The sequence below is a fragment of the Hipposideros armiger genome, unplaced genomic scaffold (genome assembly GCF_001890085.2).
Source record: "Hipposideros armiger isolate ML-2016 unplaced genomic scaffold, ASM189008v1 scaffold_158, whole genome shotgun sequence".
NCBI lineage: Eukaryota > Metazoa > Chordata > Mammalia > Chiroptera > Hipposideridae > Hipposideros > Hipposideros armiger.
In genome coordinates, this window is record NW_017731508.1 from 2,296,862 (window position 1) to 2,311,512 (window position 14,651).

A 14,651-nucleotide genomic window follows, 5' to 3' on the forward strand; every position below is an offset into this window, starting at 1 on the left:
CATTGACAACAATCAAATTACAGGTAATTTACAAATTATGTCCTAAGAAAGTAGAATTAATAAGTACAATAAGATTTATGGCTTTCACAATACAGGATAACAAGAATTAAGAGGCCCAACTCAAGAGGTTGCATGAAATTGTTAAAACTCCAAATTCCTCAAAATATTTATTGAATAGACAGAAATAACTAGCAACAGATTGAAAAAGAAATCTCTTGGCTTAAACCACTAAATAGAAGAGGGGACATAAGATTTGCACAACCTGACCAACCTCCCTGTGTTTAAAAACAATCATTTCATAAACAACTCAAAGCCAGAAGTTTTCTCTTGATTTTCAATCAAAATAGCTGCACATCAGCTGGACGAGTGGATCTAATTATATGCTGCAACATAGGCCACTTGGCGTACTGTTCATGTTTTTGCCAGGAAACTCCCTCGCCCCCTCAAGAATGATTTTTATTAGAGTTAGCAAATAAAGGAATTTTAGTTCTTTATTTTATGACCATTGGCATCAGCGGTTGCAATTTGAAATAACTACTGTATCTTAGCAACTCCAATCTTAACAAAATAAATACAGCAAGGAGCAAACGGGCTTCATTCTACATGAGCGTCTCATCAACATCCAAAAAAGGGAAATGGGGAAATAAACGAATGATGACTCTCATCGTGCTGGTACTCTGGACTTGGCTGCTCTCCCACAGCCAAAAACATTATATTACTTTCCATTCTCACAGCAGGGGCACCTGCACAGTGATATACTTTAGGAAAAAATTCACTGAGACCTACAGGGGCAGACAGTAAGGGTAGCGGGGAGGGAGGGAGGGGGGGGGAAAGACAACTTTGGGGGGAAAAAAAAAGATGTAAGGGGAAAAAGTGAAATTTATTTTTTGCTCTCTTGTCTCCTGGGACATGGTGGTCACAATAGTGGGGGTATCTGTTAGTTTTCTCCTAAACTGCATTGAAACCAATGCTCCCACTTGCACCACATGATAAGCGCCTTTCTTCGGACACTAAAGCCTGAGATAGCTCCCAATTATGACTAGAATAAGAAAGAAGGCACTAAATAAATGTTTAGTGAATGAAAGAACGAATCTACTTCTGTCCTCTTAAACTGGTTAAGAAATATTAAAGACACAAAGTTCTTAAAACCTACTTCACACCCCTGGATAGATTGCTTCAAGTGTCCCTAATGGAGAATTAAATTCTTGTTTAATATGGTCCAAACACCCACATCGGTCTGAGTCTACGTCGACCTGAGGCTATGCAATTCAAAAGAAAGATCAGGGACTTTGTGGTTAGATGGAATTCAGTAGGAACTGTTATCTCATATTTCCTAGCTCTGTGAACTTACAATATTACATTTAACATCTCTGAGTTTCAGTTTCTTTTTCAGCCAAATGGGATAAAACTCCCTAAGGAAAAAGATGGCGGTAAAGTTCTCAATTGGAATAATGCACATAAAGCTCCCTAGCCCATTTCCTTGTAAGTAGATTTATGATCAACAGAGTTAATTCACTTCCCTTCTCTTGATTTCCTTTCATCTGAGTCATATAAGCCACCATCAGCAAACATATCACATATGGCATTCTACTCAATACTATCCAATCTTGTTGTTCACTAACCAGGGTTATCACCACTCCCCAGGATATTTAGCGGTTGAGTTCTTTGGTTCATTAATTCTTGAATCTGTTTCATTCTGTCCATCTCCAATTACAAATTGGTATCTTGTTCAAGGCTTCATTAATTCTTGCCTGATTGCAAGAGCCCAAACATTGCTCCTCTAACCTAGCCCTGTCCCTTCCAACTGCTACCAGCATTCTCTTTCTAAATTTGACCATGTATTTTCCTGTTTTACACTCTCCTTTCTAAGACATATGAGGCCTCCAATTTCTGAGCTCTCCCTATTTCTCAAGTCCCATGTCCTCGAATTCTTTCTGTCCTGCACCCCACACTCCAGTCAAATCAGTCTACTTCTAATGCTGCTTCATGACTCAACACTTTGGCAATTGTTATACCATCTACATAAAATGCTTTTATGCCCTGTTGATAAACTCCTTCAGAACTTAACTCAAGTATTATCTCCCCAGGGAAGACATTCCTGCAATCTCTTTAGAAGGTTAATAACGGTCTACACAGGACCAAGTCAGTAAAACACAGTATTTAATTATAATGCATTGCAATAGTTGATTTACTTGTGTGTCTCTTTTATTAGCCCATGAGTCAAAGAGTAAAAGACATTAGGTCAGAGATCATGTTTTAGTATTCCCATTGCCTGTCACAGTGCATGAATGTAATAGGTTCTCAATAAATGTTAACCCATCTCCTTTACCTCTCTCCTTCCTACCCTCCAAATAATAAAAGATGGATTAAATTAACTTGTTTGGAATTCTAGTTTGATCACTTTTAACTGAAAATTTTACTTCATTTTTTAATGTAATGTCTACTATAATCTAAAAGTAGAGTAAGCATCCCTTTACCACAGAAATAAAACAGAAACTTATACTTAGGAAGAAAAATAATTTGATTTTTTGTGTGCTTGGTGAATACTTCTGGTTTCTGTTTTCTTAATTATCATAATCTTATTTTGTGGTTTGTAACCTGGAGTCTTCCTTAAGTCTCTATATCACTTTGTTTCTTGCTACTTTCCTTCCATATTTATATTCATCTTGCTTTATATTTCGGTGGCAAATGCTCATAGCATGTATACAATAGGAACCAAAAAAACAAAGATAATAATGATGGAGATAAAAAGAACTACAATTTGCTATTAAAGAGTCATAAAATTCTGAGTTTTACAAGAAAAATAATGTTATATACTAAAATTCTAACAAAACAGAGTTGCAGTTTGGGTCTGTATCTCAAAAGTTAGTACCTGAGATAAAAACTCTATACATTTAAGTCCCCCAAGAAAATTCTTGACTCATTCATATAATAGATAATATACATTACATAATAAAGAATACATGTGAAGTGCTCAAGAGTACAGTTAAATATGTTAAGTTAAATGTCTCTTTAGTTTTCATCTTGGGCTTAAAAAAATATTTCATTAATTCTTCCCATTTTCAGGAGAGTCACCCTCAACCATCCAGGTTTAATCTAATTGCATCCTTGTTAAAAATACTGCCTGTACCTTATTGCTAAGATGGTATGAAACATGCTGAAGAATATCTTGAAATAGAAATGAAACTATAGAGGGATCACTATCATTGTGTCTGTAAAAAAAGTGAAATGACAAAAAGTTAGAAATAGGGAGACAGAATAAATTCTATGGTCAGAGAACAAATTCATTCAAGCAACATAGATTGGACTCCTACCATCTGCTTGGTACCATATCTGGGACTCAGAAAAATAAATTTTAAAAAATGTATCTGTCCTTCATGGGCAGTCAGGGAGACAGACAGATACCCAACACTTATTATGATATGACCCAGCTTTGTATGGTTCAAGAGTATTCTGTCCAGGACCTACAGTAATGGATTATTGAGCAAAGAATCATGTCTAAATATAATATTTTAAATTACCATTCTGTGAGAAGGAAAAAGATTTACAAATTTTTAAGACGGTAAAGTTGTTTTAAGGATAACAACAGCAAAAATAAAGTTCTATTGTTTTTTTCTCTAAAAATGTCTGCACCCCAATTATAATCTACCCTCTAAATAATACACAAAGCCTTGCTTTTATAGTTAGGACTGCTGGATTAAATACAGGCTGCTCAGTTAAATTTAAGTTTCAAATAAATGTTGTATAATTTTTAAGTATTAAGTATTCCTACATATTGCATGGGAAATACTTGTACTAAAACTAATGCATTTTTTAATCTGAAACTCAAATTTAACTGAGCATCCTGTATGTTTATTTGAGAAATCTGGTAATCCTATTTATGGTGGTACCCACCATCATCAGATTCCCCACTCGAGCTTACTGTACGTGGTTTTAGTGGATGCAGTGGCGGGCGCAACGGCTGAGCCACAGAGCGGCCTGCTCGTCTTGTGTTTACACCAGTATCATTTTTCTAGCCTGTAGATGTAGGCAACTCTGTTCCCAGCTTTCCTTCCCAAACTGTTTCTGGTTTATCACAGAAGTAACTAAGTCTGACCTTTATCCTTTCCTTCTCCTGAAGAAAACAATTTTTCTAAAGGGGTAAAAATATAAAAAATGAAAAATGACTGAACTGTTCCAGGATCTTGAGGCTGTCAATACTGGATGCTTTTAAATAGTTGTCATGGTTCACCCCAGACGCATCTGCATATTTCTGTGGTTTTTTTCATGGCGTGTAGTGAACTTTGATATCTTTTGGGAATAAAAGAACTATCTGTCTATCTGCACATATATATATATTTAACAATGCAAGTTATTGTTATAAAATGTAGGCTGTTGTCAATTTCAGTTCCCTGGCATTTGAAAAGAACAAAGCAGGCAGAAAGAGCAAAAGGATGATCTAATATGCCTGCGCTAATAACAAAGCCAGTGTCCTAAATTGGCAATGGCAGCCCTCTTCTGCAGAGATTGTTTTTAACACCATAAGTAGACATTTAAAAAAACTGGATTGTGACAGGAAGAGTACATTTTAAATTGTCAACCTTCATGATGTCCTTTTGAAGAATAGCAATTACATAACCAGGGAGCTTTATTTTGCATTTGAAAAAAATATGTATATAAAGCACTTTGCAGTGTTATGCAAGACTCCATGTTCTGACTTCTTTGTAGAAACCACTTATTTTTTACTATAATCTTTTTCCCCTTTACTACCCAGTTACTAGTTAAGGTTGGCATCAATAGTAAGTAAGAAGTACAGAATTATAACTGTTTTCTATTTATATTATTGACAAATTTATTTTAAGAGGCTATCGACTATATGTCATTTCTTAATCATATTGAAAACCTAGTTTGTAATATTCTAAGGGTCACACATTTTTTTCATCTTTATGGCATTAAAATAATTTGTTAATAATCTAACATTTTGTTAAACTTTTAAGTCACTTCCTCTTAGGCAATGAGAGAGGAAATGCTATCCAAAGTAATTTTATATCCTCAAAATGTCATTTGGTCTTTTATCCTAATTCTCATCTCCTTTTGAAATAATTATATATATATATATATATATGTATATATATATATATGTATATATGATCACTCTTTAAAAAATGCAGACTTAATTCCAAGAGAAACGCATTGCAAGTACCCTAAATAGTTAATGTATTTTCTAAATGAATGATTTAAAATAGCTATTATAGGAGAGGAAATGAGCTTAGGTTTCTAGTAATGACTTCTCCTCTTCAAAATGAAATCTGTAAATCCCTGGTCGCAATTCCAAATCCCTGCAGGACAGGCAGCTCTGGGACCAGCGCTCACTGACTTCACATCTAATAGCACCCAATAAGTAGTATGATTTTTATGTACGTAATTTGGGAGAATATTCAGAACTTATAGTCCTGGAGACAATTTATGAATGAATTTCCTTTTTAAAGTACATTATTCTAGAAATCAACTTTTTCACCCAAATTGTAATCAGAGCACATAGGAATCTGTGAGGCATGGATATATACGTTCAGAGACATATGTATATGCATTTATATATGCATGCACACACATGCACAAAATATAAGTACCATTTTATTCATAAAAGCATAATGACTCAGCCTGTGATTGTTAATAAAAATGCATTTCTAACCATCAAATTTGAGTCTATTATTCTAAGTTAATTGCTTTTGCCCTAAAGAGACTTACAGCTGGCTGTCAGCCTGTTTGTGTCAGTTTCATTTTATTCATCAGTCAATCTTGTCTCCTCTTCTTTTTACATCCATATATTGATCAAATAGATTTGTGAGCATACCTCCACAGCTTTCACAGCATTTAAAAAAAATAAAAATAACCTTGATACTATCATCAGGTGCATTTTATTACTTCATTTGTTTGTTATCTTAATGTTATCTTAATTACTATTTCAGTAGCAAATAGATGCCCTATTGACAGGCCCATAAGACTACCATTAAACATAATAGATACAACTCACTCAAAAAGGCACTGAACAAAAGCTAAACATGAAAAAGCCTACACTGCAGTGGCTGGTGGCATCTCTGCTTTTGAGTTGGGACAGGATACTCATCAGGGTAAAGTTTTGTTCTTTACTGGAGTGCATTACAGAGGAGAAAGCCTCTTGTTAAAATGCATCCTCAGAAGAGAATGTATTATTAGATGGTGAGTGGATTAAAGAAATAAATGAGCACCATGTTTCCATTTGAGCCAAAGAAAACCAATGGGGGAAACAGAAGAACAGAGAGGTTAGGGTAAAAAAGTAGTGAAGGTGGAAAACCTGAGAAGAATTAGAATCTCCCTTATGGGAGTCAAGTTGCATAGCAGGCAGATAAAAGGCACCACAGGGTGAGCAGATAATCAGCAAATCAGAAGCAAAGCAGTTAAAAAGTGACCCTTGCCCCCTCTGTTACTCAGTCTGAGAAACTATAGACAATTATTACAGCATTTTCTCCAGGGATGTGTGATACAGTTCCTCCACATATCCTCCAAGACACAAAGCTCACTCAGAGTTGTCACTGCATTGCTTGAGTTCAGTGCTGTTTATGGAAATTCCTTTACATCATGGCAGCCTTGTCCTTCAACCTTGCTTTTGATTAGTGATTCTCAAATGGGCCCATCTTACACACTCCACCAAGAGTCGTTAGGAACACCTAGAGATATTGTGGGACGGTGCTGCTAGCATCTGGTGAGTAGAGGACAGGGGAACTGCCACGTATCTGACTACACAAAGGACAGCCCCCTCCCACGATAAAGATTTACCCGGCCCCAAATGACAATAGTGCCAAAGTTAAGAAACCCTGCTTTAGATGGATGACTGAAATATACTTAAAGCTAAAAAAACAAAACCTACCTCACAGTTCGGTGGCCTTGCAGTGAGTAAGATTTAAGCGACTCTGGGAAAGAGAGCTGTACAGCTGCTGCACACGGAATGTCGCTCTCACTTATTAAACAATACTGTTCATTACCTAGACCCCAGGAACAGTTGAGTAAAATACAACCCCAATTTTGAGGAGAATAAAGAAAAATGAAAATCATTGCTTGATAGAAGACATTTCAAAGATCTCCAAGACAAACCAACTGAAAAATCCCCAATAAAAAGACTCAGCAAGAAAATTGTGTCATGGCCCGTAATCCTCAACAGACCTTAACAAGATGTTCATGAGCCAACGACTCACGTCTGTAGAAGACAAAGACATAGGAAGCAATATAGTCCAGAGAAGGAGTATCGGTAAGAGGCACAAGAAAGATAAAACAGATCCCTCCACCTTACAATTAGAACTCCTAAGAAGAATAACCAGAAATGTGCCAAAAACCATGTTACAATAACTATTACATCTTTCTGCTCTTGGGAAATTAATATCTAGTTTAGGCCTGGGGCAATATTTGTAAAACTTTTTTTTTTTTATGGATGCTTTTTACCCGACCTGACTGAACACCCCCCGCCACAAAACTACTCCCTGGCACAGATGGCCAAGACATTTGCTTTCTCAAATACTCCATATTTCCACAGCCTCCCACCAGACAAAAATTAGATTACCAATGCTTGTGTAAACTTTCCAATCTCTGACACAATAAGATTCCAGAAAATGTACATGCACAGCTAAAAGCAGCATTATACATAATGCACTGTAATTCCAACAGACAAGTTGCTATCTTTGATAGATATACACATTTTCCATGCCAAGCACATGAGCTTCAATACATTTTTCTCAAGTTAAAATGGAAACTATTTAACAGATATAATGGGCACAATGACTTCCATTCTGCATTACTAATGCAGCAGAGAAGGAGGGAAGCTTTGGCAAGGACTGCAGTGAGACCAAAAAAAACCACAAAAAAACAAAACAGGAAACAACTCAGAAGCTATCACTGCTGTCCAGGCTATTGCTTTAGAGCATGGTCACGGAACCCAAGGGCCACTGAAATTTCATATTCTCAAAAGCCTAATTCCACATAATCAATTTGATTATGAGAAAAAAGTAAAAAGTGGACAAAATCGTGTTCGCATTTTTGCAAAAAGATCAAGAGTGTCACTGTGTGTTTTTCCCCGTTCCTAAAGAGATGTTATCATGACCAACTTGATTTCAGGGGAGAGTAATTTGAGGTAAATGAATTAAATGATGTATCATGTAAAAGAGAGTTAGGAAAATAATCCAGAAGCCCAAATCCACACTCTCTGCTTTCACCACTGGAAATACATATTTGCCAAGACTCCTTTTCATCACTCTTATAAAAATGTCAAAAACAGCAATACACATCAATGGCCCTTACTCTTACCTCAGCTCTTTCCAGCATCTAAAATAGTTACTTCAGTAATTGCATACTGAAGATTTTTTGTGTTTTGGTGCTATTTACTAGATTTAGGCAATAAATTTTAAAGCCCTAAATAAATGTTATTTTTGGCTTTGTTTTTAGAGCACAGGGTTTTGTGCATAGGGTTATTGGAATTCAGCAGACCTCAATTCTAATCCCCTCTCCACTCCTTACAAACTGAGTGAGCTTGGGCAAATTATTTTATCAGCGTTTCGATTTCTCCACCTATAAAATGGGTATAATAAAAATAAGGGGTTTAACAATTCCTAACACAGAGCTCATTACATGTTAGCCATAATCATTGTTTCCATTATATTTACAAAGGGGATATAAACATCTTTAGTGTAAGGCTCCAAAGTAGTTGGTGAAAGTATCTCAATGTGTAAATGCCCTTTTAGGGACAGACTTAAGAAACCAACTGGAGGAAGAACGTGAGACTTCTTCATTATGTTTGTCAGGAGTTCCGGCAATGATTTGCCTTTCTTTGATTGCACTTTTGCCCTTAGAAAATAAAAACATATCTCTACCTAGTGAAGTTTTAAAAATGGAAATATGACAATATTCAGGAAGATCAGACCTCACAATTCTTCCAAAATATTTCCACTCAAAGCAACTGATGACTTTTCTGGCTAACTTGCCATAGGTGTCACCTCATCTAATTACAGAGGTCAGATCACCACAGTCAAAACGCCGTGACAGCAAAGGGGTTACAAGGAGTGAAAAATGGTGGACACACTAAAAAAGGAAGAATACCTTTGACTGTGAAAGGTCAGGATGAGTTAGTAAGCTATTAACTTGGCTCTATTTTCAAATGATGAATCAACTTTTATGAGAAATATTCAGTGTTATCAAACTGCTTATCAAGATCCTTACTCTGTCATCTTAAAGATCTATTACTAAAATTTTTTGAACAAGACTTAATGTCTTAATTGTTAAATTACAGTGATATGCCCTGGGATATGAAAATAACTCAAAATTTTAGCTTGTTTCAGTTTTCTCATGCAGAATAAACTTTTTTAAATGAGGGGTTTCTAAGGTGTGCCATGTTTAGCCAGATGAAAAATAAACCAGACAGGCTTGATAGTCAGCAGTAGAAAGAGAAACAAATTAAGTACTTACAATTAAAGCTTGAGGAATGAAAAAATTCACACTTTCTTAGAGCTATTATTTCAGACAGTCTGGTGTCAGAATTAAAAGCCAACCAGTGCATCTGTTTATATTGCCAAGGATTTTCACAGTAAGAAGGGCTAGGAAACACATATTTTTTAATTAGGGTCCAAATTCCAAAGAACACCAAAAAATAGTATGTCAAAAATATATGTTCTTGTGATTTGTATTGTCCAATGTCTAAACAAAGACAAAAAATTATGTTTCTTCTCCTTCACAAACATAAGAGAAAGGACAAAAAAAATAGTAATTCTGTTGCTTTGGCCACAGACTCCTTTTTTTGTTATCCTGCTTGCTTCTGGCTTAGCTACTGCTTTTCTTTCCCAGGATGAAATAATACAGGAAAAGCCGATTAAGGAAGTCTTCATTCACACAGAAGGTTCACCAGGCTTGCTCAGCCATGAAGCCTTAAAAGCTGAATTACAATGGCCACCTAAAATGACCGTTTTACACTTTAAAGTGCATCTTCTATTTTTAAAATTTGGGTTAACTCTTTGCTTATCTTAAGCTTTGAGTTAAAAGAAAGACTTCTTTAAAATCCACGCTGATACATAGAAGTTTGTAGTACTCAAATCTATTAACCTATTTTTACTTCTCACCTGCAAACTTAGAGGTATTTTCTGCAATTTCAAAGATAACTCTTTTGTTCAATTGGGGGGAAAAAACAAAAACAAACTAAAAAGTGGTATTCTGCACATAAAAGTGAATAAACTTCATTTATTTATTCAACAAATATTAATTGATCGCCTACTAGTTTCCAGACACTTGGTTTGTTGTTGGAGATACTGAGTTGAACAAGACTTCACTGCATCTAACACACAATCATAACACAGGTGATACGATCTCTAATCAGGGAAGTACAGGGTTCTAGCAAAGTGCTTACCAAGAGGAGAGTGCTGAAATAGACTTGAGAGATGATCGAGTCTCATGTCTTTTATTCGACCAAGCAAGAAACTAAGATGCAAAAAGGTTGAGCTCCATGATCACAGAGCTCTTTAGTGAAAAAAAAAAAAACCAAACCAAAAAACAATTAAACTAACAAACAAAAAATCACAGGACTGGAGTTCTTGTCACCAAATTCAAATCTCATACTCTCTAAATAGCAATATACTTCTTCCCAAAAAATGATTGTTTTTCCTCCCAAAATAATAATCACCAAGCCATGAATGTCAAGACAGCTGACTGTTGAGAACAGAGCACAAAGCCAATATTCATCCCAGTTACATGGCATTATGGATGGTGGAGAGGGAGATTTTAGAAGTCAGACTCAACCGAATTCTAATTTGGAATCTACTATACCTAACCAGCTAGGTGATATTGGGTAAGAATAGAACTCTGAAAATCATTTGGATTATTAAAAATATTTCAAATTAGGATCACAATATCTTTATGACAGGTGTAAATTTCATGGAATAGTTTAATTGAGTAGGTACTCAATATATGTAATTTCCCACCCCCTCTTTCCCTGATGTAAATAGAACTGATGAAAGACCAGATCAGCTGAAATCACATCTCAGCTTTTATTTCTTACGTCATTTTAGCATGAGATCCAGCCTCCAACTTTAAGCCATTTTTATAGATCAGTTTTGGCATATCTTCACAAAATAAAACGTCTCTGTGAACATTTTGGGAGTTAGAAAGCAGAGACTAAACAATTAAATTTGGAGAATTTCTTTCTTTCTTCTTCTTCTTCTTCTTTTTTTAAAGAGAACTTCATTAGCATATGTCCTCTAAGAAAAGATGCGAAGGATACAGTCAGAAGAAATATTTAAAATTAATTAAACCTCCTATATAATTCTTCAAGTCTCTTTCCATAGATCATAGAAACCCAACTAGCTTAGGTAAAGGTAACGTGTAGGCTCTCATATCTAGGATGTCCAGGAGTAGACAAGCTTAAGAATGAGTAAATCCAGGGACCTAAAGGACAAATTCAGTGTCTGCTTTTACCCTCTCTACTTGGCTCTTTGGGCCCCCTTTTTGGCTTAGACTTTTTACACATGGCAGAAAAGATGGCTTCTGTCAGCCACAAGTCTATGTTATCTTTCCATCTCACAGAGGAGGAGAGAACCCTCATCCCAGCATGCTAATCTCAAGTCTCAGGAAACACCCTGATTGGTACTACCTGACTCTCATAACCATTCCACAAAAAAGCATGGCCAGAAATAGAGGACTCAGGGTACCATGTCTGTATGCATTGAGCAGAGGCGGGCAAGGTCATTCCACTCAAGCTACATTGAATAGGCCCTCCACTGGAAATTGGGGTTCTCTTTCCTGAAAAAAAGGGGAGAAGAGATCCTACAAAGGCAAAACTGACAAATAATGAATATCTGTGCAAATAATTCTTTTTATTTCCCTTATTTTAGGATTTTCCAGTTCAATTCAAAATCCTCTTGGAGATCCTGGTAGGTACATCCTTATGTCTTTGTAATAGCTTCCTATATTGACTGATGGGCCCTTTGGGTGCCATATGATAAGGGAGGAACTACACCTTTGTCCATGTCCACAATACAGTTCCATAGCACTGGCATACATTCATTCAACACCTACATTATTCAAGGTATGTTGAGGTTAAGTTTTGCCTTGAAGGTGCTTATAACCTATTTTTGCATACACATTAGATATTTTTAAGGTTAAACATGATATACTCCTTTATGCAGTACCTGGTTCATGGTCTGTCATACGTAGGACCCTGTGTTTAGTGCCATGGGGTACAAAAACCTTGGTCTCTGTCCCCAAAGGATTGGAGAGGAAGAGTAAGAGGTGTGCGAGATCATTTTAAGCTGGAGTTGGCATAGAAGACTCCACGTATAAGTTCCCACATGAGCTGTGTTTTGGAGGATAAGTAGAAGTTTCACTGTAAGGAACAGAAGAGCAGCCTGTACAACAGAGTAGGAGAAAAACCAGAATTCTACATCAAAGAAATGAGGGCCAGGATCATGGCCGGACTAGCCACGTAACAAGGGGGAGGAAACCTGATTAAAGGTCATTGATTTGGTGATTAGAAAGTCATGTATCCATTTGTGTAGTCACTCAACAAATATTTCTTAAGCATGCCTGCAGGATACAGTGAAGAGAATGAGACTGAAAATACAGGGAAAGGGAATGATGGTGGATAAAGTCACATCTTGCAGCTGGTGAAAGAGATAGAGATGCAAACTCCTGATGCAGAGGTTCATCTTTAAAAGGGGGGAGGCCCCTTCTCCTCCAATGGAGAATTGAAGAAAATGTACAGAAACAGAGCTATTTTGCAGTGAAATGCAAGGATAAGAAACTGGACCAAGAAGATTTTATTTGTACCGTGTGGACAGTGGCTCACATCCCTGGCTACACATTAGAATCATCTTGGCAGTTGTTGCAAATTATGCACAGGCTGCACTCCAGACCAATTAAATCAGAAAAATTTCAGATTTCTTCAGGCTGAGGATGCCCAAGGCAGGCTTTAAAGAGTAGTTAGCAATATTTGACTAGGTGGGGAAAAGTTGTTCTCTTATATGTGAGAACAACTTGAGCAAAACCTGAAGACCTAGGAACTGATAAGGAAATTAATTTGAATAGAATAAAGGAAGCAAGGAAGAAGTGGGGAAGAAAACAGAAAGGCTAGCTGTAGGGAGATCATGAAGGATGTTTATAAATGTCGAGAATGCTGCAGAACAGATATCTGTATATCCCATTCCTTACGACCATAAGGGCAGGGATCTTACCAGGACTGAGTTTTCAATCCCATCAGAGTCCCTGGCATGGACAGTTAGTAGATGTTCAATAAACATTGGTTGAACAAATAGCTTAATAAATAAACAAATGTATAACTCAGATATCAGTCCAGCCTTCTCTTCAAGTGTCTAGGATCCCTGAAAAAAGTGCTATCAATTGTCTCAGGCCTGATCCCAGGTCACTCATTGCAAACACTTTTCCACATCTCACTCAGATCTACCTGGACCTCAGCTGGTTTCACTGGATATAACTCCAGTCTCTTTATTCTTAGTACCATCAATAGCAGATTGTGTGCAATAGATTTTTACTAAAGTATAACAAAAGTCAGAAAACGATGGAAAGAAGGGCTTTATCATCAAAGCACCAGCTAACAAGCGATTTAAATTAGATACTAGATAACCATATTGTTAACTGTATCACTTGGTCGTTCTCATTGGCCATTATTCCACGCTGAGACCTTGTTTCCTGCCATCTTGCTACACTCCTATTTCCTTCAAGCTTCACCAGTACCACCCAAACCACAAATTTCAGCTTTTTCTTACATAGAGCAATTTAACTATGACTATCTCCTATATCCTCATATAGGGCTTAGGGAAAACTCACTTTTAGTACCAGAAGTGATTTTGCCAAATGAGAGGTCAGATATTAACCCCATCCCTTTTAGGGCCACAGACTTTTATAGCCAATTATGGTTTTAGATGTCATTTTTTTTTCTCCTCGCTATACAAAAGAATGAATCACCCAGGGAAGACGAGTGGAAAACCTCCAAACCAATAACCAGTGAGGCCCCATGAGGGAACAAACATTCACATTGGACATCCACAAAACAATACGTATTCACATTATTGTTGTGTAGAATCCATACCCCCTGTTAGGGACTCTCAGAATCAGTGTCTTTGTCTTATAATGGCATCACCGTCTCCAGTCACATGAGTGGTGGTGTGAATACAGTGGACACTCGACACACGTGCACTAATCATGAGGATAAAGGGTAAAGATGAGATGCTCTCTGAGATTTTATACCTTATAATAATAATGGTAATAATAGCTACTTTGTATGTCCAAAGCCGTTGAAAAGCATTAACATTTCACATGGTGCCCATCCTCAGAAAGTAGATCAATATTTATTCTTTCAAGTGTGTCGACTGTACAGCTGGGGCACGTCTAGGTGAAAGCGTCACCCTGCCAGTGTCAGCCTCAGAACTTGGAAACTGCATCTCCTAGTTCATTATGTCAGAATAATCAAGTGACCCTGGCCAGTTGAACATATTCATTAATGGTTAAAGGGGAACCGGGTGGAAGGAGCAGACAAGAAGGCTCTGGGAGCTTAGAGTGCTAAACAGCCGTCAAGAGAACAGGACTGTTATTTGGTGTAGCATCAGTTCTGGAAGGGAACACACACACACACACACACACACAAATAC

The 14,651-nt window shown here is 36.8% G+C and overlaps 1 protein-coding gene across 1 annotated transcript in view; it reads left to right on the plus strand.

Moving 5' to 3' along the window:
- The window catches only part of MDFIC2 (MyoD family inhibitor domain containing 2), a 114,521-nt gene that overhangs the window by 63,937 nt on the left and 35,933 nt on the right, over nt 1–14,651 (plus strand). Inside the window, exon 4 of the mRNA XM_019651314.1 lies at nt 11,880–11,918. Coding sequence (XP_019506859.1) covers nt 11,880–11,918 — 39 coding nt within the window. The remainder of the gene's footprint in view (nt 1–11,879; nt 11,919–14,651) is intronic.